This window comes from Hemitrygon akajei, chromosome 9 (genome assembly GCF_048418815.1).
Source record: "Hemitrygon akajei chromosome 9, sHemAka1.3, whole genome shotgun sequence".
NCBI lineage: Eukaryota > Metazoa > Chordata > Chondrichthyes > Myliobatiformes > Dasyatidae > Hemitrygon > Hemitrygon akajei.
The window spans coordinates 17,508,359-17,534,664 of record NC_133132.1 but is presented as its reverse complement, the minus strand read 5'-3'; the positions used below and the strand labels follow the sequence as shown (position 1 = coordinate 17,534,664).

The 26,306-nt window shown below is 44.4% G+C and overlaps 1 protein-coding gene across 1 annotated transcript in view; it reads right to left on the bottom strand.

Moving 5' to 3' along the window:
* Positions 1-26,306, bottom strand: part of LOC140732633 (uncharacterized) — a 124,551-nt gene that overhangs the window by 6,737 nt on the left and 91,508 nt on the right. The window contains exon 12 of the mRNA XM_073055329.1: positions 4,434-4,531. Within this exon, the coding sequence (XP_072911430.1) occupies positions 4,434-4,531 (98 nt within the window). The remainder of the gene's footprint in view (positions 1-4,433; positions 4,532-26,306) is intronic.

Sequence of the window (26,306 nt, the reverse complement as noted above, 5' to 3'; positions counted from 1 at the left end):
CAGTGACCAAAGGCTAGTGTGTTCTCAGCTCGCGGTTCCAGTGAATTTCCCAGAGTTAAAGCAGAAAATTTCATTTCAGACACAGAATACATTACCAGCTGGGATGAGATATTTCTTCATCTCCAAGGATCGACAGCAGATGTGTTGGTGTTGCAAAGAAAATATCTGGTCACTCCTTAAATATCCAGACAGAGTCAGCAAAACTGATGTGTTGTTGTGTTTGAGATTCCCGTACATAAGTGTTCTGCCATTTCAAACCTGTAAAAATATTTGCAAAAGACATCAATGGGTGAAGGACAATATTTCAGGATAGATTTTAGTCTGTGGTGAAAACATAAGGAATAGGAGCAAGAATCTGCCATCTGGCCCGTCCAGCCTCCTCTGCCATTTAATAAGATCATGGCTGATCTGGTGATGGACTTATCTCCACCTACCTGCCTTTTCTGCATAACCATTAATTCCCCAACTATGATAAAATCTATCCAACCTTGGCTTAAATATATTTACTGAGGTAGCCTCCACTCTTTCATTGGGCAGAGAAATCCAGATTCACCATCCTCTGAGAAAAGCAGTTTCTCCTCATCTCCATCCCAAATGCCCGGAACCTTGAGATGTCCTCTAGTTTCCTGCCTCTATCTTATCTATTCCTTCCAAATTTTACATGTTTTTATATGATTTCCTCTGAATATGAGCTCTGGCATCACAATTTTACCAATTTCAGCTCGAGTCGGTGGTACTCAACTTGAGATATACCACAGGCTACTGTGGGAAGAGAGGGAGGAAATTGCTGAGCCTCTGGCGATGATCTTTGCACAGGCAATAGGGAGAGGGAAAGTACCAGAGGATTAAAAGACATTGTTTCCTTTTCAAGAAAGGGAGTAGAGATAAGCCAGGAAATTACCGACCAGTGGTTCCTGCTTCAGTGGAGGACAAGTTGTTGGAGAAGCTCCTGAGAGGCAGTATTTATGAGCATTTGGAGAAGCATAACCTGATGTGGGATAGTCAGCATGATTCTGTCTAGGACAGATCATGCCTTATGAACCTGACTGAATTCTTTGAGGATGTAACAAAACACAATGATGAAGGTAGAGCATTGGATGTAGTGTACATGGCTTTCAGTAAGACTTTTGATAAGTTTCTTCGTGCAAGGCTCATTCAGAAAGTAATGAGGCAAGGATCCAAGTAGACCTTGCTTTGTGGATCCAGAATTGGCTTGTCCACAGAAGCCAAAAGGTCATTGTGGATGGTTTGTGTACTGCATGGAGGACGGTGACCAGTGGTGTTCTGCAGGGGTGTGTTCTGAGACTCCTTCACTTTGTGATTTTTATAAATGATCTTAATGAGGAAGTCCCAGGGTGGGTTAGTAAGTTTGCTGATGACACAAAAGTTGAGGGTGTTATGAATATTCTGGACAGTTGTCCAGAGTTTACAGCAGGAAATCGATAGGATGCAGAACTGGCAGATGGAGCTCAACCCAGATAAGTGTGCTGTGGCTTATTTCAGTACATCAAATTTGAAGATAGAATGCAATATTCTGTTAGGACTCTTGGCAGTGTAGAGGATCAGCAAATCTTGGGGTCCCTGTTAATTTTACACTCAAAGCTGCAGCGCTGATTGACATTGTTGCTAAGAAGGCCTTCATCAGCAATGGAACTGAGTTCAGGAGTGGTGAGGTAATGTTACAGCTACATAAAACCTTATTTATACCCCACTTAGAGCATTGTGTTCAGTTACCTCATTACAGGAAGGATGTGGATACTATCGACAGACTGCAGAGGAGATTTACAAGGATGTTGCATGGATTGGAGAACATGCCTTATGAGAATAGGGTGAGTGAACTTTGGAGCGACAGAAGATGAGAGGTAACCTGACAGAGGTGTATAAGATGATGAAAGGCATTGATCGTGCGGACAGCTGAAGCTTTTTCCGAGGGCTGAATTGGCAAACATGAGGGACATAGTTTTATGGTGTTTGGAAGTAAGGTCACTGTATTGTAGATCTCTATGTTTCTATATGCACTCATCTTCTTAACAAGGCATGGATCAGGCATTCTGACTGACCATCAAACTCTGACTGTGTTCCTTTCTGGATGAGAATGGGCAATTTCAGACCTCAATCGACCTGTGATTTGCCTCAATTTTTCTCTGTCCTCTGGTATTATTTCAAGTTCTGGTCATGTTCCACAACACTACAAAGAGCACTTGTTACTACATGTATGATCCTGGAGATTTACTAATTACTTGGATCGCCTCCCACCAGCTGATTGACAGTGATGAACCCATCGATGGCAATGCCAATGAATATAAAGTGGAGGGCAGTGGTTATTCTCATTGGAGTGCGGTACTTTTGTGATGTGAAAGCCACAAGTCGCTTTTCATCCAGGCAAAGGTGTTTCATATGGTTATTTACCCAGACAGAACTAAATCTGACAGAAGGTTTTATTTCCATACAGCACTAATTGAGAGATTCCTGCTGGTTGTTGATGCAGTAACAGTGTTTTGAAGTTGTTCCTGCTTTATTTACAACCTGTTTTGAAACCTCACTTTTAAACATGATATTATTTTACTATGGCAACAAGGGGTGCCAAAAGTACTGAAAAAAGAAGATTCTGCTGTTTCTTTGCAATCTATTATGGAGCTGCTTCTGAAACACAGAAAAGAATCTTCCGTGGTGTTCCAGCAACTCAGCTCGAAAATTAAACAAATAGATGTAAAATTAGATTCTATTCAAAAAGCCTGAACTGAACAAGATAAGCAAATTGAAGAGAATGAAACAACTTTGACGATATTGGATGTGAAATTTGATGACCTGTAAAAGCTTTGTTAAAAACAATCCAAGTCTAATGAAAAATTAAGACAAAAGATTATCAATTTAGGAAATAGAAGCAGAAGAAATAACCTACAAATTCCTGGCCTTGGAGAGTTAACGGAAGGTGATCAGCCTACAGAATTCTTTGCAAGTTTTCTGGTACAATTATTTCCTAAAATTTTACCATCTCCACCTATGACTGATCGAGCTCATAGATCGCCTGTGCCCAGACCAGCTCCGGGAGCAAGACACATCAGTAATAATCTGTTTTCATGAATTTCAAACAAAGGAACTTTCAATTTGTGAATCCCGGCAAAGAGGAATGATTGATTATTAGATTAGAATCATTGAGGATTTTTCACCCGAGGTCACGAATGAGCATGCTAAGTTCAAAAAGATTACGTCAGAACTTTTTAACAAAGGTTTTAAGCCTTCTCTTCCTTATCCTGCTCGGCTCAAAATTATACTGAGGGCCAGCCCGAAGAAATGGCTCCATTTGATTGAAGAAGCTCAAGAATTCTAAGAATCAGAAGAGTAACTGTTCAGTATTTTTCTACATGAATAATTGCTTCTTTTACTTTTGGTAAACCTTTGTAACAAACTCTCTTTTTGAACCATTTAATGCTTTACTTAGAGAATAAGATTTTAACGAGTTAATACCTTTGTGTGTTCATATGTTTTGAATTCGGATATGTTTTTTTTCTATCATTAAGGCTTAATATGGGTATTTTTTATTTTATCATTCTGAAACTGTTACGAGGGTTGTTTTTTTCTGTTCGTTGTTTTGTCTAGGTTGGAATCAGCCAACCTTGAAACCAATTTGGAGCTTACCAGTAGGTTTTTTGGGGGGAATATTAGTTGTAGCTGTCGGCTGTCTATTGGTCAGCTTTCTGACTTTGGGGGGGGGGGGGATAGTTTTTTTTTCTGGAAGCTGTTTTGGACTCTCAGCCAAATCTGTTGCTTGGTTACCCTATCTCAAGGTTCATTGTTTGGTTTTAATATACATTATTTGGTTTTAGTGGTTGCTACTTTAGCCTTTCTTTTAAATAGTATTATAAATGGAACAAACTATTAATTTACTTTGTCTTAACGTGAAAGGGTTAAATCACCCTGTGCAATGGAATAAGATTTTGACCTACATTAAAAAACTTAAGGTCCCAATTATTTTTTTACAAGAAACTTACATACACAAATGTGACAACTTACACCTTATTAGCAGATGGAGAGGCTTACACTTCCATTCCTCTTTTCAGGCTAAGTCTAGAGGTGTTTCAATCTTTATAGATAACACAGTTCCCTTTGTTCAACATGAAGTAGTGTCTGATACTGATGAGCGTTTTGTTATACTATCAGGAAAATTAGATAATAAATTAATGGTATTTGCTAATCTTATATATCTTATATGCCCCGAATACAAATGACCCAGGATTCTTTCAGCATTTTTTTTTTTCCGCTTTTGCCAGATTTGAGTCTTTACTCATTTGTGATGGGAGGAGACTTTAATTACTGGTTAGATCCAGTTTTAGACAGGTCATCTCCTAAACCAGCGACACTCAATAAATCAGCTTTGTTTATTCAACCTTTCCTAATGAAATGTGGTATTGTTGATGTCTGGTGTCTTTTACATCCAGTAGACAGGGAATATTCATGTTTTTTCTCATGTCCATCATCGTACTCTAGGATTGTTTTTTTTTGATAGCCAAATGATTCCTTTAGTTCAATCCTGTGAATATAAGGAGATTGCTCAGATCATGCTCCTGTGTTTTTATATTTAAATCTCACTGCTCCTCCACAAATAAACAGATTTTGGCATTTTAATTTAACTTTGCTAACTGATAAGGATTTTTTAAAGTTTTTGGAGAGACAAATTGTTCCTTTTTATGAGGAGAATACGCTGGATGAGACTTCTAGTCTTATTATAAGGGATGCCTTTAAGGCCTACATTAGAGGACAAATTATTTCTTATACTGCTGGTGTTAAGAAAAAAGCAAATAACGAAAGAATTAACTAAACAGTTGAAATTATTAGACTGTGGTGGCTCGCCCACGCGGCAAGCGACCCGGCTCCAACAGTCACGGGCAAGTCCACAGCCAGTGGCAGCCAAGAGGGCTCTGACTGCAGGGCTGACCTCAGCCTGGAAGCCAACATCACTTCCACCCCGCAAAGAGCGGGGGATGCTGGGAGCGGGCACTTAAGCGCGCTGATTGAAACAGTTCAACCCAACCCTGCTCGACTCAGTGTGTTGCTTTCACTCGCTGCGTATCAGAGCGACTACAAAAGTCAATTTTATGTTCATGGAGACTATACAGGTAAATTATTGATTAACCAATTAAAAACCTCTATAACTATACGGCAAATTAAAGAAATTTGTAAAGCCAATGATGATAGGACAACTCACCATTTAGAAATAAATGATGCCTTTAGAGAATTTTATTCTAAACTTTATAGTTCTGACCCTCCTAAAGATAATACTGTAATGAATATTTTTTTAATCAATTAAAAATCCCTACTCTTTCTGTTGTTAACCAAAAACAGATGGATCAACCTATTTTTATGAGGAAATTGCCGAGGACGTACATTCATTACACTCGGGGAAGGCTCCAGGTCCTGATGGATTTTCTGGAGAATTTTATGAAGCTTTTTCCTCACTGCTTATACCTCATTCATGTTCAGTCTTTTCGGACTCCTTTAAGCTGGGTAGGTTGCCGCAATCTTTTTATGAAGCTTCTATTTCGTTTATCCCTAAAAAGACTAAGAACCCAACTGAATGCTCTTCATACAGACTAATCTCCTTACTCAATGTTGATACTAAAATCCTATCTAATTTTCTGGCTCGTAGGATTGAAAATATTTTACCATCTATAATTTCTGATGATCAGACTGGATTTATTGAAAATCATTATTCCCATTTTAATATTCATCATATCCTAAATGTTATCTATTCGCCATCTAAGGAGATATCAGAATGTCCTTAGACCTGATGTCCTGATATCCTTAGATGCTGAGAAGGCTTTCAATCCGGTTGAATGGAATTATTTATTTAAAACCTTAGAAAAATTTAATTTCTGGCCCGATTTTATTCAATGGATTAAATTACTTTATTTATCTCCCTCTGCTCGGGTTCTTACTAATTTTCAGAATTCCAAACCATTTAAACTTCAGCGTGGAACCAGACAAGGCTGTCCTTTGAGCCCTTTGCTTTTAGATTTGGCCTTAGAACCCTTAGCTATTGCTTTTGGAGAATCTAGGGATATAACCGGTATTTTAAGGAGAGGAATTACCCACAAAGTTTCGCTCTATGCTGATGACCTGGTGCTTTTTACTTCTAATGTTGAGACTCCGTTACTTCCTGTGCTTTCTTTACTTTCCTGTTTCAACCAGTTCTTAGGATATAAACTGAACTTACATAAAAGTGAACTTTTTCCTTTGAATAATTTGGTATCAATTAATATCAACCTTCCTTTTAAAATTGTAAGAAATCAATTTACCTATTTGGATGTAACAATTACTAAGAATTATAAACCCCTACTTAAAGAAAATTTTCTTACCCTACTGAATTATGTAAAAAGGGCATTATCAAATTGGCCACCCCTTTTGTTATCATTGACTGGCCGAATTAATTCTATTAAAATGAATATCGTACCTAAATTTATATACCTGTAACGGGGGTTTTTTTCTTTTTCTTTGTTACCATGTATGTAATCAAAATGGCGTCTTTGTTTTGTTAAAAGTAGGAATGCTGGCGCCTGTGTTAATAGTAGGAATGCTAGCGTCTTTGTTATGATAAGTGCTGGAAGCTTGTTTGGGACTATAAACTGATTGTTGGTGGGGGTTTTGGGGAGTCGGCGCGATGGAGTGAGAGAGAGAGGACGGGGTGCTGGAAGCTGGGCGACGGTACGGACCCCGAGCGGGGGTCCCCGGCCCTCGGTGATGAGAGGAGACGGAGACAGAGGAGTGTGGAGCGACTGGTCGACCACCGTGGGGGTCCCAGGAGGCGGGTCGAGGAGTTCGGAGGGGATCGAATACCAGAAGACTTCAGTAATTGAGCTCCAACGATTGTGCACGAAGTGGTTTGGACTTTGATTTTGGCGCCTTTTCTTTTTTTTCTCTTATTCATATATACTGTATCGTTAGTAATCGCTTAGTTATAGTAATCTTTATAAATTGTACTCATTTAATCGCATAAGGTGTACTGTCTGTGTTTTTGAGCGAGGCGGGGACATCACACAGCATCCACACCAGCTGATTACCCAGTTTGGCGGGGCCGAAGGCTGCTCCCCCTAGACGAGAACGAGTTTGAGCGATGCCTGAGGCGACCCAGGGGTTACATTGTGGGGGCTCGTCCGGGATTGATTTCTGTGGAAGCTGTGTGATCGCCCTCTTTAAATTGTGTCTGCGGCGAAGAGCTGGTGTGCCTTTGTGGGTGTGCGATTGCCGGTTATCTCTGCATGTGTGTTGGGTGGGGTGGCTGCTGTTGGTAGCCCAGGGGTCGTTGTTCGAGTTCCGACTAGCGCTGACGAAATGGTGGTGGTACCATGGGTTGTCCGTACTGTTTGGAGAGTGAGGAGTGACAGGTTGGGATGTTTCAGCTATGGTGGGCTCCGCCCGGTTGTTGGAATAACGTCCAGCCCTAAAGGGGCGGAGACGTGGGCGGAGCAGACCTCTCAGTTGTTGGGTGAGTGGCAGTGCTTGGCTGAGGGAAAGCGACAGGGATTGGTTGAAAGTTTGAGTAGGCGGGCTGGTAGTGTTGTTAGAACTGTCGGGCGCAATTACCTCGAAGTGACAGCTGCCAGTTCTGGGAACGTGTGGGAAAATGCGTGTGGTTCGACTGGAAGTCAAATGCCGCAGCTGGGGGGCTTATCATATCCGTGGCAGGAGATTGGTGGGAAGTTTTTAGGGTATCCCTTTTGGTTAGGAGGGCAGATAAATTGCTTGCGGAGACAGGGGGATCTGTCAAGGGGATCAGTTGTTCCGTTGATCCGAGAGATGTCGGGAAACTTAGAGGAGGCCCAGTGGGGGAACGGCTTGGGGTCTCTGGGGGAGCACGTTCCCAGCAATGTACCAAGGAACTCCCGCAAGGAACAGACCCTATTCCTGAAGGCTTAGAGGGACCACGCACTCAGGTGTTGTTACGGATGGATGGAAGTCAAGTTAAAGCCATCCTCGGCACCGGGGCACCGGTTAAGTTGCTGTACAGTTTGTTTTATAACCGCTTTTGGAAGCATTTACCCTTGATGACATTGACGGCACTGGAGATTTGGGGTACCAGTGCCGGTGATTATAAAGACGACGGTTGTTGGTCAGTGAAAATGGAGTTCTTAGAGGCAAATGTGGAGGTGACTGAGGTTCGTGAATCGTTAATGCTGATGTGTCCGGACACTGTTGAGACGGGCAGCGTTTCGGTTATGGAGAGAACCAATATCCTGTTGGTGCGCTTGGGGGCCTGCCCGGAGGAGGCGGGTGAGAGCTGTTTGGAGGCATTATCGATGCACCCAGAGTTTCGAGCTGCTTGTGCGGACGTGTGTAGCAGCATTGGGCCGATACCGAATTCAAACCAGAGCCGGTGGTGGTATGGCCTGGAGGAGTATCTGAGGGTGAGACCCTCTTAGTGGACGCTGCGAAATACCACCAGGGAGGGGAGTTGACTGCTGAAGACACCTCGGTGAGGCAGAGGTTGCGGCGACTGGCCCCTACAGCGTGGCAGACGTAGGCAGCGTGTGTGTGGATTATATTGGGCCGTAGAGGCGATGGCCTATCTGAGTGGTGCGAAGAGGTTTAAGGTGCTGGATCTGAGGAGTGGATGTTGCCAGATCCCGATGAGTGAGGCCGCCAAGGAAAAGACGGAGGTTAAGAGTTTCCTAGGAGTCTTTCCGGTCCGAAAAGATACCACAGGGTATCTCCGGAGCCCTTGCAACCTTCCTGCAGGGCATGTGGAAGACCATGGGGGATGTGGAGGCATTTGGAATTTTGACGTATGTGGATGATCTCTTGGTATTTGGATTTGCCTCAGGAGAATATGAAGTGAGGGCGTTGCAGGAGCGGCTGAGAACTACAGAGTTAAAGTGTTTTCTGGACACGTACCAGGGCTGGCGAAGGTCGCAGCTCGTGAGTGTCTGTCTCTACGGAATCAAGTTTGAAATGAAGACTGAGAGACCGGAGAGAGTGATCTGGAACCATTTGAAAGACTTACAAGTTGGAGAGAACGAAGAAAGTTGTTTGACTAAGGGCCACAGCAAACTGAGAGCCTGGAGAAGGGAGTTTGCGGAGGTGAAGAAATTGCGGACAAATCTCGGAAGGGGGAAGCGGTAGCTTGAAGAGAACCTGAAGATGACCATCGACAGTTCAAATGAAGTGCAAAACCTGAAGGTTGATCTGGAAGAAGTCATGAGGAGAAAAAAAGCTGGAGAGAAGTGCAGTGAATACTGAACTGGAGGGTGACCAATCTTTAACTGCTGCTTTTCAGGTCGGGGTGGAAGAAGCTGTTGGAGTAACTGCATTCCAGATTGAGATGGTCGGGATGCAGGAGTCAGAACTGCTGAGCCAGGGGCCAGAGAAGATGATAATCTCAATTGCAGGAGGCTGAAGAGACTGCAGGAGCAGTGCAGGCCACGTGTTTCCGTTTGGAGAAGATCAAACAGCAGCTACCGATCGAAGAAATGAGGAAGAATACGGATTCAAAGGCTGATGTGCTGGATGTGTGGTACATGCTGCCTTTTGCTGACTTTCCCTCGATTGAGGAAGAGACCTTTGGCCCTTCTTCCACTGAGTCAGGTGTAGTGGGGAGGGTTAGCTGTGTGCAATGTGGGGCATGAGTGAGAGGTTGAAAGAGGAGTTGGTAGTGGACCCAAGGTATCCTCAGCTGTGTCCTAGCCTAAGGGTTTAGGTGAGGGGGGTACGGAGGTCTCAGAAGGGTTTGGGAACGCCCAGATAGTTGGCCTATATAGCGCCTAAGGAACAGGGCGTGAGGTTTACTGTGTGGGGAGCAGATGTCACTGCTTGTGCTTGGGTTACGGTGTGTTGGCAGGAAAGGTGACGAGTTATCTAATAGTCATGAGGACATGACTTTTATTTGGTGGGGGGAGAGTGTAACGGGGTTTTTTTTCTTTTTCTTTGTTACTGTGTATGTAATCAAAATGGCGTCTTTGTTTTGTTAAAAGTAGGAATGCTGGCGCCTGTGTTAATAGTAGGAATGCTAGCGTCTTTGTTATGATAAGTGCTGGAAGCTTGTTTGGGACTATAAACTGATTGTTGGTGGGGGTTTTGGGGAGTCGGCGCGATGGAGTGAGAGAGAGAGGACGGGGTGCTGGAAGCTGGGCGACGGTACGGACCCCGAGCGGGGGTCCCCGGCCCTCGGTGATGAGAGGAGACGGAGACAGAGGAGTGTGGAGCGACTGGTCGACCACCGTGGGGGTCCCAGGAGGCGGGTCGAGGAGTTCGGAGGGGATCGAATACCAGAAGACTTCAGTAATTGAGCTCCAACGATCGTGCACGAAGTGGTTTGGACTTTGATTTTGGCGCCTTTTCTTTTTTTTCTCTTATTCATATATACTGTATCGTTAGTAATCGCTTAGTTATAGTAATCTTTATAAATTGTACTCATTTAATCGCATAAGGTGTACTGTCTGTGTTTTTGAGCGAGGCGGGGACATCACACAGCATCCACACCAGCTGATTACCCAGTTTGGTGGGGCCGAAGGCTGCTCCCCCTAGACGAGAACGAGTTTGAGCGATGCCTGAGGCGACCCAGGGGTTACATACCTTTTTCAGGCCTTACCCATTTTTATTCCTAAATCCTTTTTTGATTCTCTTGATTCTATTCTATCTTCTTATACATGAAAAACATTCTCGATTAAATAAAGTTCATCTTCAAAAAGCTAAAAAGAATGGAGGTTTAGCTTCGCCAAATTTTAGGTTTTATTACTGGGCAGTCAATATGCAAAATCTTACGTTTTGGTCATATTATATTGACCGTGAGGACAATCCAGTATGGGCTTCTTTAGAAACTAACTCTGTTAATAAATTTTCTATCATTTCTCTTCTTGGATCCTCACTTCCTTTATCTTTAAGTAAGATAACTGACAATTTGGTAGTTAAATGTAAAGGGGGTTTCTTCTTTTTTCTTTGTTACTGTGTATGTAATCAAAATGGCTTCTTTGTTTTGTTAAAAGCAGGAATGCTTCTTTGTTGCGAGAGAGAGCTGGAAGCTTGTTTGGGTTAAAATTTACTGATAACGAGAATTGTATTCCTTTGTAAACCAATTGGGATTAATGTTGTTCTTTCTTCTGAGTCTGTAAGCTATTGTTGGCGGGCTTTTGGGGAGACCAGCGTGAGGGGTTGAGAGAGAGAGGACGCGATGTTGTAAGCTGGGCGAGGAACGGACCCCAAGCGGGGGTCCAAGGCCAGGAGGTACTCCGAGGAGAGGAGATAAAGCTAGATGTGCTTGGTTGACCACTTCGGGTGGTCCTAAGCTGCGAGGCGAGGAGTTCGGAGGGGATCGAATGGTGGCCAGAAGACTTCAGTAATTGAGCTCCAACGGTTGTGCACAAAGTGGTTTGGACTTTGATAAGTTTGGTGCCTTTTCTTTATTGCTTTTCTTTCATATATACTGTATCGTTATTAATCACTTAGTTATAGTAACCTTTATAAATTGTACTCATTTAATCGCATATGGTGTACTGTCTGTTTTTGGGCGAGGCGGTGACATCACACAGCATCCACACCAGCTGATTACCCAGTTTGGCGGGGCCGAAGGCTGCTCCCCCTATACGAGAATGAGCTGAGCGAGCCTGAGGCGACATAAACATGGGCCAGGGGGTTATATAAACATACTTTGAGGATCTGGATACAATTTAGAAAACACTTTGATTTACAGAGATTTTCTCCTTCAAGTCCCAGTTTTTTCTAATTATATTTTTAAACCTTCTATGACTGACCTAGTTTTTAAAGATTGGGATAGATTGGATATCAAATGGCTTCCAGGATTTGGTTGATGGAGGAAATCTCTTTTCGTTTGAGCAATTGTCAGCTAAATAGAGCTTAACCAAAACCCACTTTTTTTCAGTATCTACAAATTAGAGACTTTTTGTGATCTCTATTATATACATTTCCTAAAAGTCCTGATAAGAAAGTATTAGATGCAATTTTTGATTCGAAACCTTTTCATAATGGCTCAATATCCAATATTTATGCAATGTTGTTAGGAATGAGAAATGCTCCTTTAGACAAAATTAAAAATCTCTGGGAACAACATTTACAGGCATCAATTCCTGAGGAAACTTGGAATGAAATTTTTTAATTGGTTAACACTTTATTGTTATGTGCCCGCCACTCCCTCCTACAATTTAAAATGGTTCATAGGGCCCACATGACTAAGGATAAGCTATCGGTTTTATTCGGATACATCTCCCTATTGTGATAGATGTAACAATGGAGAAGCTTCACTAATTCATAAGTTTTGGACATGCCCGAATCTTGAAAAATACTGGAAGTATTCCAAACTTTCTCTGTACTTTTTAAAGTAAACTTTAAGCTTAACCCTTTGACTGCCTTATTCACTATTGTTGGAGGAAAAGATATTATTTTGGAGACATCTGATTTGCACATTTTGGCTTTTATCTCTCTTGGGGGGCACTCTTACTTAAATGGAAGGACGTCACTTCACCTACTCATGCTCATGGTTATGTCATGCTTAGATTTAGAGAAGATTCATTGTTCAAGACTTTCAAACATTGTGGGAACTATTTTTGAACTATTTTCAAAGCCTTTGATTTGCTGTTAAAGTACAGATGTTGGCTAATAATATTTCACTATATGATAAGGAATTTTTTTCCTTTCTTTACCAAACAGCTTTGTTCCTAGTAGTGGGCTTAGATTTTTTTTGTATAATAATAGACTATCCTATTTCACTATTACAATTTAATTTACTCGAATATAGGGTAATGCAATTGCGTGTGATTTAAATATAATGTATTTTGTATAATTTTATCTTTTTTTGACATAATATTTTCTTGTACTCTGTATTCTTCTATGTAGAAATTAATTAAAAACATTGAAAGAGCACTAATTGACATTTTCACTGACTGGAAGGTAAATTTCATCTGATATTAACTGGGAACTATATTTTTGTTCCGAGCTCATAATCGTCGGATTCACATAGCCAGAGCTCGGCAGTGTTTGTGAGATACATCCACTCGCATTTCCTTCGACTGTACTGGTCAATAGCGGTACTATCGGCCATGGCTGCCTCTTTACCCAGAAGCCTTCAGGAACAGAACCCTCCCTGTCCGCCATCGAAAGATACAGCAATACGCATGCGCTACAAAACTGGAGGCGGGGCCAGGGCCTATGAGTCGAAAGCTCCCTGGGGCCCGAGTACGGATCGTGGGGCTGAGAGAGGGAAAGGACAAGGACTGTCGTGTGGTACAGCACCAGTGCGGCTGGAAATCACAGTAATTGTCCTTCAGTCGCGTTTCAGACGCCGGTGATTAAGGACCCGCCCAGTGCCCACTCTTACCTGCGTCCGCATGCTGGGAGCCTCTCGTCTACTTAACGCATGCGCGATATTCGGGAAATTGGTCGCGACGACCACGCATGCGCATTGGTTTAAACAGCAGAAAATCTGCAGATGCGGAAATCTGAAGCAACACACACACAAAATGCTGGAGGAACTCAGGGGGGCAGGCAGCAACTATGGAGAGGAGTGAACTGTCGGCGTTTCAGACCGAGATCCCAAATCCAGTCCTGAAGAACAGGACTGGAAAGGAAGGGAAGGAGTCAATGTGGGGAGAGATGAGGTGATAGGTGAAAACGGGAGAGGGGGAGGAGTAAAGTCAAGAGCTGTGAAGTTGATTGATGAAAGAGATATAGAGCTGGAGAATAATAATAATAATAATAATAATAATAATAATAATAATAAAAATAATAAAAAATACTTTATTGATCCTGTGGGAAATTCTTTCGTTACAGCAGCAATATTTAAAATCACACTTAGCAGTGTGCAGTCTTTACTAAATATAAAGTAGAGAATAATAATATGCACAACAATAATACTGTACCAATGTGCAATAATAATGCATGAAACAATATTGTAGAGATTATTGAACTATGATCTGTTGCAGAAAGATATGTTGAACTGACTTTATTTCTTACATCCTTCACATACATGTGGAGTAAAAATGTTTACGTTACGCCTCCATCTAAATGTGCAACGTGGAATCATAGTAATAAACAGAACAGTCAATGTAGCATAGAAATACACGCAAATCAGCAAGATTTAAGCAGTCTGATTCCTGGTTGAAGAAGCTGTCCAGGAGCCTGTTGGTGCTGGTTTAACGCTGCGGCAGCATTGCTCCGATGGTAGCAGCTGGAATAGATTGTGATTGGGGTGACTGAGGTCTTTGTAAATTTCCTAGATTATGGGAAGTTCACAACTACAGATACGCTGGGCTGTCCGCACCACTCTGTAGAATCCTTCGATTAAGGGAGGTACAGTTCCCACACCAGGCAGTGATGCAGCCAGTCAGGATGCTCTCAGTTGTGCCCCTGTAAAAAGTTCTAAGGATTTGGGAGCCTATATCAAACTTCCTTAACCGTCTGATGTGAAAGAGGCACTGTTGTGCCTTTTTCCCCGCACAGATTGTATGTACAGACCACGTAAAGTCCTCGGTGATGAGGATCCTGAGGAACTCAAAGCTTTTTACCCTCTCAACCCCAGATCCATTGATGTCAATAGGGGTTAGCCCGTCTCCATTCCTCCTGTAATCCACATCAAGCTCCCTTGATTTTTTGACATGGAGGGAGAGGTTGTTTTCTTGACACCACTGTTTCAGAGAGATGACTTCTTCCTTGTAGGCCACCTCATTATTGTTTGAGATTAAGCCAATCAATGTAATGTCATCGGCAAATTTAATGAACAGATTGGAGCTGTGGGTGGCCGGTTAGCAGATGAACTGTTGTATGTGGTTTTTACATCTGATAGGAAAGATCTTCTGTAACGATCCTTGTGACAGCGGTGCTGAGTGAGTCTGTTCGAAAGGGTGCTCCACTGCCCATGCAGTCGCTCATGGAGAGGATGTGCCCGATTGTCCGTAATGGATGACCATTTTTGTAGTGACCTCCTCTCCACCACTAACTCGAAAGAGTCCGGGTTGTGGCCAAGGACGGATCCAGCCTTTCTGATGAGTTTGTCTTTTTGCATCACAGCACCGATGCTGCTCCCCCAGCATAAAGCAGCAAAGAAGACTGCACTCGCTACAACAGACTGGTAAAAGATCTCAAACATCCTGCCTCACAAATTCAAGGATCTCGGCTTCCTTAGAAAATGGAGTCCAATCACCCCTTTTTGAAAACAGCCTTGGTGTTGGTTTTCCAGGCATGCCTATTGCCGAAGTGAATCCCCAAGTATTTATACTCCTCCAGCACAGTAACCTCTTCTCTCACAATATGTACATGGCTTATCACATTCCTCTTCCTCCTAAAATCAATCACCATTTCCCTGGTTTCGGCCACATTCAGGAGCAGGTGATTCCTCCCTCACTATTCCACAATCCTGTCCACCAGTCCTCTGCACTCCGACTCCTGCCCATCTCTGATGCACCCAACTACCGCAGAGTCATCAGAGAACTTCTGCAAGTGGCCAGACTCAGAGTTGTACTGGAAGTCTGAGGTGTAGAGTGTGAACAGAAACGGTGACAGGACAGTCCCTTGTGGGGCTCCAGTGTCACTCACATGCATCTCAGGCAGAGAAATACCTAGTGGTACAAACTAGGGTCTATCAGTCAGGAAGGCAGTGATCCAGGAGAGAGTGGATTTGTCCACGCCCATCCTTTGCAACTTCCTGCTCAGGAGATGTGGCTGGATTGGATTGAAGGCACCAGAGAGATCAAAAAAAATGTGCCATCTCCCTGAGGGTCTGATGGAGACCCTACTCCTGTCCTCTGCACATGTGATCACATCTCCCTGCTTCTGACATTTCAAATAAACTCAGGATTGTTTTCTGATTCAGACTGAAGGTTCTGGTACATTCAGCTCATTATCAGACCTGACAAACCATGTCTTCCCACAGCTGGTTCCACCTGTTGGTGTGTCCTCTTTCCTCCACCTCCAGGGAAGCTGCATCTTCACACAAACTCCTCACTGGAGGAGAATGCTCATCACCCTGAGACAGGGAGCCACATCACTGTTGCTCTCTTGATACCGGGTCTGACTTGCTCACTTCCAGATATCCTCCAGGCCCAGTCTCCTCCCCAGTCACTGGTCTATTAGACAGCTCCTGTACGCCTTCACCCCTGACCATGCTTCCTCAGTTAAATCTCTCTCTCTCCGCTGCCCTTTCTGAAGATGTGAGAGACGTGTTCCTTTACGCAGAGATTGGTTGGAGCCTGGAATGAGCGCTTGGGTGGTGGCTGAGGCAGATGTACTGTTCTGTAACATTGTTCAGTCTACAATGTCTCAAAGTGATTTTCAGTTCAGTGTGTTGTTTTACCGTACCATAGAACATTACAGCACAGAAACAGGCCTTTTGCCTAGTCCCACTGACCTGCACCTGGACCATATCCCTCCATACCCCTCTCATCCATGTACCTGTGCAAGTTTTCTTTAAATGTTAAAAGTGAGCCCGCATTTACCACTTCATCTGGAAGCTCATTCCACACTCCCACCACTCTCTGTGTGAAGAAGCCCCCACCCCCCCCCCCCCAATGTTCTCTTTAAACTTCTTTCCGTTAACCCATCTCCTTTTTTTTTCCTCCCCTAGCCTCAGTGTTAAAAGCCTGGTTGCATTCACTCTATCTATACCCCTCATAATTTTATATACCTTTATCAAATCTCCTCTGATTCTTCTATGCTCCAGGGAATAAAGTCCTAACCTATTCAACCTTTCTCTGTAACTCAGTTTTTCAAGTCCCGGCAACATCCTTGTAAACCTTCTCTGCACTCTTTCAAACTTATTAACATCCTTCCTGTAATTTGGTTACCAAAACTGCTCACAATACTCCAAATTCGGCCTCACCAATATCACTCCCCCCCCACCGTCCCCAATCTGCACACAGCCCACGATGGTGACGGCTGCTCCCCGACTCTGGGGCTCTGTTGTACCAACACAATGATAACAGCAAGATCAGACAGTAATTCATATAAAGATAGAATTGTTGCTTCCTGAAAGGACATGCATGCCATCTGATCCAATAGACCAGAACCTCCCTAGGTACAACTTAATTTGACCCGGGATCCATCCACTCCGGGTCACGCAGTGATCCCCCCACTACCCCTATACCCGTCTCACACTTACCACAGCCACACATCCATCCATAACTTCTTCCTGCTCACAGACAGATCCCCTTCACTCCAAACCTGTTCCCAGCTTGAGAAACGTCATCCACCTGATCCCACAAACAAGAGAAAACCTGCAGGTGCTGGAAATCTGAGCAACACTCACAAAATGCTGGAGGAACTCAGCAGGCCAGGCAATATCTATGAAAAACAGTACAGTCAACATCTACAGACCAACTTCCATCTGGCCCTCAAATTTACCTGATCCATTTCCGACACCTCGCTCCCATTTCTCAACCTCACTCTCTCTACCTCCGGAGACAGCTATTCACCGATGTCTTTTACAAACCCACGGACTCTCACAGCTACGCAGACTATACCTCTTCCCAACCTGTTTCTTGAAAAGACACCATCCCTTTCTCTCAATTCCTCCGTCTCCGCCGCATCTGCTCTCAGGATGAGACGTGAAATTCTGAAATGAAGAAGCTGCCCTGTTTCAGAGAAAGGGGCTTTACTTCCATTTCACCCATCCTCCCACCACCCTAACAGGGATAGGGGTTCTCCTGTCCTCACCTACCCCTCCAGCAGCCTCCGTGTGCAGCACAGAAATCTCAGAAACTTCTTCCACCTCCAACGGGACCCAAACATCAAATACATCTTTCACACCATGCCCCACTTTCCACAGGGATCTCTCCCTACTCGACTCCCTCATCCATTCTTTCCTCCCCACTGATCCCCCTCCGGGCACTTACCCTTGCAAGATGAACAAGTGCTACACATGCCCCTATACTTCCTCCCTCACTACCATTCAGGGCCCGAACCTGCCCTTCCAGGTGAGGCGACCCTTCACCCTTGAGTCTATTGGGGTCATCTACTGTGCCCGGTGCTCCTGGTGTGGTCTCCTGTATATCGTTGAGACCCAACGTGGATTGAAAGACCGTTTTGCCGAGCACCGATGTGCCATCTGCCAGAATACGCTGGATCTCCCAGTGGCCACCAATTTTAATTCCATTTCCCATTCCCATATGTCCAGTTTTGGCCTCATCCACTGTCATGATGACGCCATACTTAGGTTGGAGGAACAGCAACTCATATTCCACTTGGGTAGCCTCCAAACTGATGGCAGGAACATTGATTTCTCTAACGTCCAGCAATGCCTCCCACACCCTCCTGTCCTTCACAATTTCCCATCCCCTTTTCCGCCTCTCACCCTGACCGCCCACCGCCTCCCCCGGTGCTCCTTTCCCGTTTATTACTTCCATGGCTGTCTGCCTCTTTCACAAATCAACCTCCCAGCTCTTTACTTCATCCCTTCCGCTTTCAGACAGACAGACAGACAGACAGACAGACAGACAGACAGGCATACTTTATTGATCCCGAGGGAAACTGGGTTTCGTTACAGCCGCACCACCAAGAATAGTGAAGAAATATAGCAATATAAAAACATAAATAATTAAATAATAAGTTAATCATGCCAAGTGGAAAATATAAGTCCAGGACCAGCCTATTGGCTCAGGGTGTCTGACACTCCGATGGACGAGTTGTAAAGTTTGATGGCCACAAGCAGGAATGACTTCCTATGACGCTCAGTGTTACATCTCGGTGGAATGAGTCTCTGGCTGAATGTACTCCTGTGCCTAACCAGTACATTATGGAGTGGAGTTACCCCCATCACCTCACCTCACCTTTTAAATCCACTCGTCAGTTATTTTTCTCCAGTCCTGCCGAATGGTTCCGATACGAAATGTGGTTTGTACTCTTTTCTGTAGATGCTGCCTGGCCTACTGAGTTCCTCTAGTAATTTGTGTGTGTAACTAATCCCGCAGCCCGGGATCGGATAAAAAAAATAAAACAAGGTTGCCCAAAGCCTCCAGCTTAGTCTCAGCCCTTTTCCACTGCAACCGGCCTCCGATTAACAAAAACCTGAAAACATCCCCTTTCTAACCGCCGCCGTAACGGTAGAACAAGGGTCGGCACCGTTCCTTTCAGCACCCACCTGCCGTCGGAGGTCCCTAGAGCGCCACCAGTGATTGGAGGTACAAGCATCGCAACCAGCCTTCAGGGTCACAACATCGACACAAGTCGTCGGAGGACCAGGTAGCGCCACCAGTGGTCGAAGGCCGGAGGTTCAGCGTACAGATTCGCCCGTTTGCCTCTTTCACTGGGATACCCTGAACCTCCACATCAAGAAGAGACGACTGCAATGTTACTTGATGGCCAACAATCATAATTCATCTCAGCGATCAGCTGTCTAAATGATTCATTGACTTTTAGAGTAAGAGTATAGTAGTACGTATATCAGGGTGTTCACTTTACCAGGAGACAAAGACTCCAGCGAGTAGCGGTCACATGTTCACCCCGCGGCAATTCTGGTTTATATTATTAAAACTGTTGTTTATCAAACTACGAAACATCAAGAACGTGCACTGACAGAACTCACTTAAATCAACTCTCCCCTAGAAAGTCCTCCCAAAAAAATTGGCAAAAACATGAGGCATTGATCGTGTGGATAGTCAGAGGCTTTTTTCCCAGGGCTGAGATGGTTGCCACAAGAGGACGCAGTTTTAAGGTGACACAGTTTTAGGTACAGAGGAGTTGTCAGGGGTAAGTTTTTTACTCAGAGAGTGGTGAGTGCGTGGAATGGGTTGCCGGCAACGGTGGTGGAGGCGGATACGATAGGGTCTTTTAAGAGACTTTTGGATAGGTACATGGAGCTTAGAAAAGTAGAGGGCTATGGGTAAGCCTAGTAATTTCTCAGGTAGGGACATGTTTGGCACAACTTTGTGGGTCGAAAGACCTGTATTGTACTGTAGGTTTTCTATGTTTCAGTGTTTCTATGTTCTATCACCCCACTCGAGATAAACACCAAGCTGCCCATTCTACCAACAACCGGCATAGTCGGGCGCAGAGCAGGGTCTCGACATCACACAACACAAGATTCAGTGATGAAACCCGTGATTAGTTTTGTTTGTCCCACTGAAATCTTAAGAACCGTCCTCTGAGGTGTTTCAAATACAAGCGCTCCCACACATGTGACATCACACTGGCGCCCCCACGCGCCTGACGTCACATATGGTCTCCCCACACCGGGATCTGGCGTCACCTGTCATGTACCAAGTGACACACACACGCGCCACTCAGCTCGCAGTAACAGAGGGAACAATCAGTGACCTCCCCCCCCCCCCCCCCTGTCAACAGAGGATTTTGGATCCGTGCTATTCTCATTAGTGCGTTGCGATGTCAGTCACTGGTTACACCCAATAGCAGAGGCGGACCAGCCGTGAGGGCAAGCCTGTCTTCCGCTCCCGACTCGAACTCCTCGTCAAATACGAACAAACTTCAAAGTAAATGCCCCGCTTTTTGATCTATTTCCATTTCCCTCCGAGGGAAGTTAGGGGCGTTTATGAAGCGTCTCCTGCGGCCGGATTCTGATATATTGCTGAGAGGTAGGTGGAGATCGCTTGGCCCATTGGCTTGATGCCGGCTCCCCAGGGAGGGAGGAATCCCAGCAGAAGGAGAACGGAGGCGGAGGCGATTTTATTGAAAGGATAAAGATGGTGTGAGAGTGGGCGGACAAGATGTTTGACCCGGTGGGTACAGGAGGGGCTCATCTGTGGAAATGTCTGAGCCCATGGTGGTGTCGAGCAGAGGGATTCATCACATTGAGGGGCAAACACCGGCAGACTTTCGACCTGCAAGTGGGGCCAATGGTCCGGGCAAAGTGGGAATAGGAGTGACCTTGGGGGGCGTAGACCCTTCTTGGGTCCGCAGGATGTCCGTATGAGTGTTGTAGGGACCGGTGCTTGGAGACCAATTGTGCCCAAACTGTGTCAACTATTTGGCTGAGGGACCAAATTCAACATGGAAGCATCAGGTCAGTAAAAGAATTGATAAATGCAAAGCAATACTTCATATAGTCAAGTGTCTATGTGGGTATTCTTGGGATGCCACATGAAAATATCTTGACCATTCATATTTGTTCAATTAGAATCTTTATGCTTGTGATCAACTTCCATATTTAAATTTAAAATGCTTGGATGTGATACCAGCACAGGCTGTAGTTTTGGTTTTGTGTAAGTTTTGGTTTTACCAAAACAAGTTTTGGTCTTACTGGATAGTAAGGGATAAAATTGGTCCTCTTGAAGATCAGAGTGGTCGGCTATGTATGGAACCAAAATAAATGGGAGAGATCTTAAATAGTTTTTTTTGTTTTTTTTTTTGCGTCTGTATTTATCAAGGAAACTGGCATGGAGTCAATGGAAATAAGGCAAACAAGTAGTGAGATCATGGAACCTGCACAGATTGAAGAGGAGGAAGTGCTTGCTATCTTGAGGCAAATCAGAGTAGATAAATCCCCAGGACCTGACAGGGTATTCCCCTGGACCATGAAGGGGACTAGTGTTGAAATTGCAGGGGCCCGGGCAGATATATTTAAAATGTCGGTATCTACAGGTGAGGTGCCGGAAGATTGGAAGATAGCTCATGATGTTCCATTGTTTTAAAAAGGCTCTAAAAGTAATCCGGGAAATTATATGCTGGTAAATTTGACGTTGGTTGTAGGTAAATTATTGGAAGGAGTACTAATAGATAGGTTGTACAAGTATTTGGATAGACAGGGACTTATTAGTGAGAGTCAACATGGCTTTGTGCGTGGTAGGACATGTTTAACAAATCTATTAGAGTTTTTTGAGGAGTTTACCAGGAAAGTGGATGAAGGGAATGCAGTGGATGTTGTATACATGGACGTCAGTAAGGCCTTTGACAAGGTCCCGCATGGGAGGTTAGTTAGGAAGATTCAGTCGCTAGGTATACATGGTGAGGTAGTAAACCCTCATTCTTGCCTCCAGTCCTACAAATCTCTCGCGGCATTTCACCTTCCCCACTCCCAACATCTTTTCAACCAGACAGATTCACAAAAACACAAGATGCACTGCTAATGCTGGAAGTCTGGAGCGATGTACACGATGTGCTGCAGGAGCCTAAAATGTTGGGAAGATTCAGGTCGAGACCCTTCACTAGGGCTGGAAAGGCAGAAGTACAGACGGGAAGGAAGATTTACAACCTCGCTCTCCCTCTCCTCTCCACCTCAACAAATACAGCACTGTGCAAAGGTCTCAGGCAACATAGCTACAGACATGTGCCTATGACTTTTGCACAGCAATGTTTACTTTTGCACTGTATATTTGTGCAAGTAGGTAATTTCATGCTCGCGTGCAGGGTGGGGGTTTGGAATAGACACCGTTGGTGTCAAGAGCGATTGTGTATAAAACCGCAGAAAAGGATCAGGATGAACTATATTTCATTTGAGACAGACATAGTTTGTGAGTTCACTGGATAGGATTTTGTTATCTGAGGCACTAGAATGGATGAAATGTTGGGTTTCTTCATTAATGTCCTCGGATTATGGCCATCTTTATGCTAGAATATTGAGCAAGCAAGAAAAGGAATTGTTGTGACCTTGCAAGAGATCTTTGTAACCTGCTTATCAACAAAAAACAATGCTTGGAAAGTTCGAGATAGCTAATGTGGTGTCGTTACATAAGGGAAGCAGAGATAGGCTAGGGAACTACTGGTAGATGAACATTTCCAGAGTGCAGAGTCTGCGAATGGTTGGGAATCAGACGGGCAGCGTTGACTTGCAGAGTCAAGTCGTGTAGCCGGTATAGGGTCAGTTTGACAGAGTGGGAAAGCAGTGACAGGCGGAAAACATCGCACCGAGGTGTGTTGTATGAACGAACGATTGATGTGTAGAAAAGTTTCTGACTGGGGAGAAAATCCAGAACTAATATGGACGTGTGTGTATTGGTTTGCATACCCGAAAGGATACCTTGCAGGTTAATTCGGTAGTGGCAAAGGCAAATAAGATGCTGGCATTTATTTCAAGAGGACTCGAATATGATGCCACAGATTATGTGTAGGCCGAGTCGTGGAGTGCAGAACGTGATTACATTTTCTTGATTGGTGAGGGCGTTAACGGTTTCTTGGAGTAAAGGAGATTGGGGTTGTGGAAGAGAACACCCAAGAACAAAAGACGGAAGTGTTCGATAGAACGAATGGCCCATTTCTTCTCCGATATCCTCTGGTTTAATAGCCTTACCCACCGCCATTTGGCAGTACGAATTAAACATGGAACCTTTGCCTAAAACCTGACTGAAGTACCCCTGGACGGCTTCTGCCGTGTATCGTTCACTTAAATTTTTGGTTACCTTCTGGAAACAGCCAGGGAGAAGAGGAATGGAGTCGCCTTCGTCACAATGTCATGCAAGCTATCTGTGCCGCCTCTGTGGTCAGTTATTGTTCTTTGTTATTAGCACCCTCTGCTGGTGGTTTCATATAGGACTTATTTAGGTCATGTGATCTATGTCTCAAGTTGATGACATCATCAGTCGGTATATAAGCAGTTCCCAAGAGCTGAAGGAAAACTCATGCCTTTTTATCCGGCATCATCCTGACGTTCAGGTCTTTGACAGCATCGTCGTTTTACCCTACTGCCTGTTGCTACATTAAAGAAAGTCAACTTGGAACATGTTTCTCAGTGTTGTAAGGAGTTTATCTGCCTGTCAATTCACGCAAAGCGTGTGAAGAGGACAGAAAAGTCAAACGGTGATTTCTAGAATACGAAGAGAATCACGCTTAGAGGCATCTTTAAAGGTAGAGAAGACACGTTTATCGGTATCATTTCATGCTCTGCAACTGGAGAAAAATGCTGCAGTTGCGGTAGCTAAAGCTGAAATATCAGGGGCAGCCATGGAAGAGTAAAATGAGGATCTCAGCTCCAAAACTGATCTTTAAGCCCATGATACAGCAGAGCGTACAAAAGAGTATGAGGAAGAGCAGGCAAAGTGCACAGAAGTATTTAATGACAGAAATCATCCTCAAGCACACCAGTATGCAGAGGCTGAAAAGTCTAATCCTGCTGACAGTCAGAGTATGTCTGACTTTGTCAGGTTTTTTGCAAGATGCGAACTTGTGTCCTCAGGGCTTCTGCAGTTCAGCGATTGTCCTGAGAGTTACAAGGCTTGGAAAGCATCATTCCTGAATGCCATACGAGGTCTAAACCTTATAGACAGTGAAGAGATGGACCTCTTGGTGAAGTGGCTGGGTACCGAGTCAGCTGGACATGTGAAAAGGATAAGAGGTGTGCATTTCCATCACCCGCAGAGAGAGCACAAAATGGAATAGATTTATCCAGTGTTGTGGGTCGCCAGAGGTCATCGAGGATGCGCTGTTCAAGAGAGTGGATAGCTTCCCTAATTTCTATAACAAGTACCACAGGAAAAGAAAGAGAGCTAGGTGACTTGTTAATGGAAGTTGAAGCCGCTAAAATTGACAGGGACCTGCCGGGACTTACTTATTTAGACACAGCCCGTGGTATCAGCCCCATTGTGCAGAAGCTGCCATATAATTTGCAGCAGAGTTGGCTCTCGCACGGTTCTAAGTTCAAGGAAGAGCATAATGTTCCTTTTCCACTGTTTGCCTACTTTGTAGATTTCGTTTGTCAGCAAGCCAAGAGGCGAAATGATCGTAGCTTCTCTCTCATTCCAGTCAGTACTGACCCTCCAGTGATGGGAAAGTCAGCTCCCAAGTCAGATGCCTCCAATGTCAGTCCACAAGACTGAAGTGCCTCCTTATACCTCCTCTTCGGCTGACACAACACGCAAGGGTACAGAGGATCCTGCTAAGCAATGCCCCTTACACAACAAACCGCACACCCTCCAAAAATGCCGTGGATTTAGGGAGAAGTCCATTGCGAATAGGGAGGCCTTTTAAAGCAACATGGGCATCTGCTACCAATGCTATGCAGCATCAGCACATCTAGCCACAGCTTTCCTGTTCTTGAGCACATCAGCACATCTAGCCAAAAATTGTGACATCAGCATAAAGACAGACAGGCAGACATAGTTTATTGATCCCGAGGGAAATTGGGTTTCGTTACAGTTACGCCAACCAAGAATAGTGTAGAAATATAGCAATATAAAACCAAAAATAATTAAATAATAATAAGTAAATTATTCCAAGTGGAAATAAGTCCAGGACCAGCCTATTGGCTCAGGATGTCTGACACTCCGGGGGAGGAGTTGTAAAGTTTGATGGCCACAGGTAGGAATGACTTCCTATGACGCTCAGTGTTGCATCTCGGTGGAATGAGTCTCTGGCCGAACGTACTCCTGTCCCTAACCAGTACATTATCGAGTGGATGGGAGACATTGTCCAAGATGGCATGCAACTTGGACAGCATCCTCTTTTCAGACACCACCGTCAGAGAGTCCAGTTCCACCCCAACAACATCACTGGCCTTACGAATGAGTTTGTTGATTCTGTTGGTGTCTGCTACCCTTAGCCTGCTGCCCCAGCACACAACAGCAAACATGATAGCACTGGCCACCACAGACTCGTAGAACATCCTCAGCATCGTCCGGCAGATGTTAAAGGACCTCACTCTCCTCAGGAAATTGAGACGGCTCGGACCCTTCTTGTAGATAGCCTCATTGTTCTTTGACCAGTCCAGTTTATTGTCCATTCGTATCCCCAGGTATTTGTAATCCACCACCATGTCCACACTGACCCTTTGGATGGAAACAGGGGTCACCGGTGCCTTAGCCCTCCTCAGGTCCACCACCAGCTCCTTAGTCTTTTTCACATTAAGCTGCATATGATTCTGCTCATACCATATGACAAAGTTTCCCACAAAGTTTCAAAGGGTACTGAATGTGGAAGTGAGTGTTCAAAGATTTATCTCGTGAAAGTCTACCCAGCTGGCCAGCAGGAAAAGGCATTTCGGTTATATGCGATACTGTACGATCAGTAGTAAACGCACATTACTCAGAGCTGAGTTCTTTGACCTTTTCAGCATCAAAGGCCACAACTCTGCTTACTCCCTCAGGACGTGTGCTGGTGTGGTTGAGACAACAGGCAGAAGAGCGCATGGCTTTCAGGTGGAATCCATGGACGGGCAAGTTACTCTCTCCTTACCAACACTGATTGAGTGTAACGCGATTCTGAATGATCGCTCTGAAATCCCCACACCGGAAGCAGCACTGTATCATGCACATCTGAAACCTCTAACGCAAAAGATCCCGGAGCCCGACCTTAGGCTCCCATCATGATCCTGCTCGGAAGAGACATCATAAGGATCCATAAAGTACGGAAACAGATAAATGAGCCACATGACTCCCCCTGTGCTCAAAAACTGGACTTGGGATGGGTAATTGTTGGCAACGTCTGTCTAG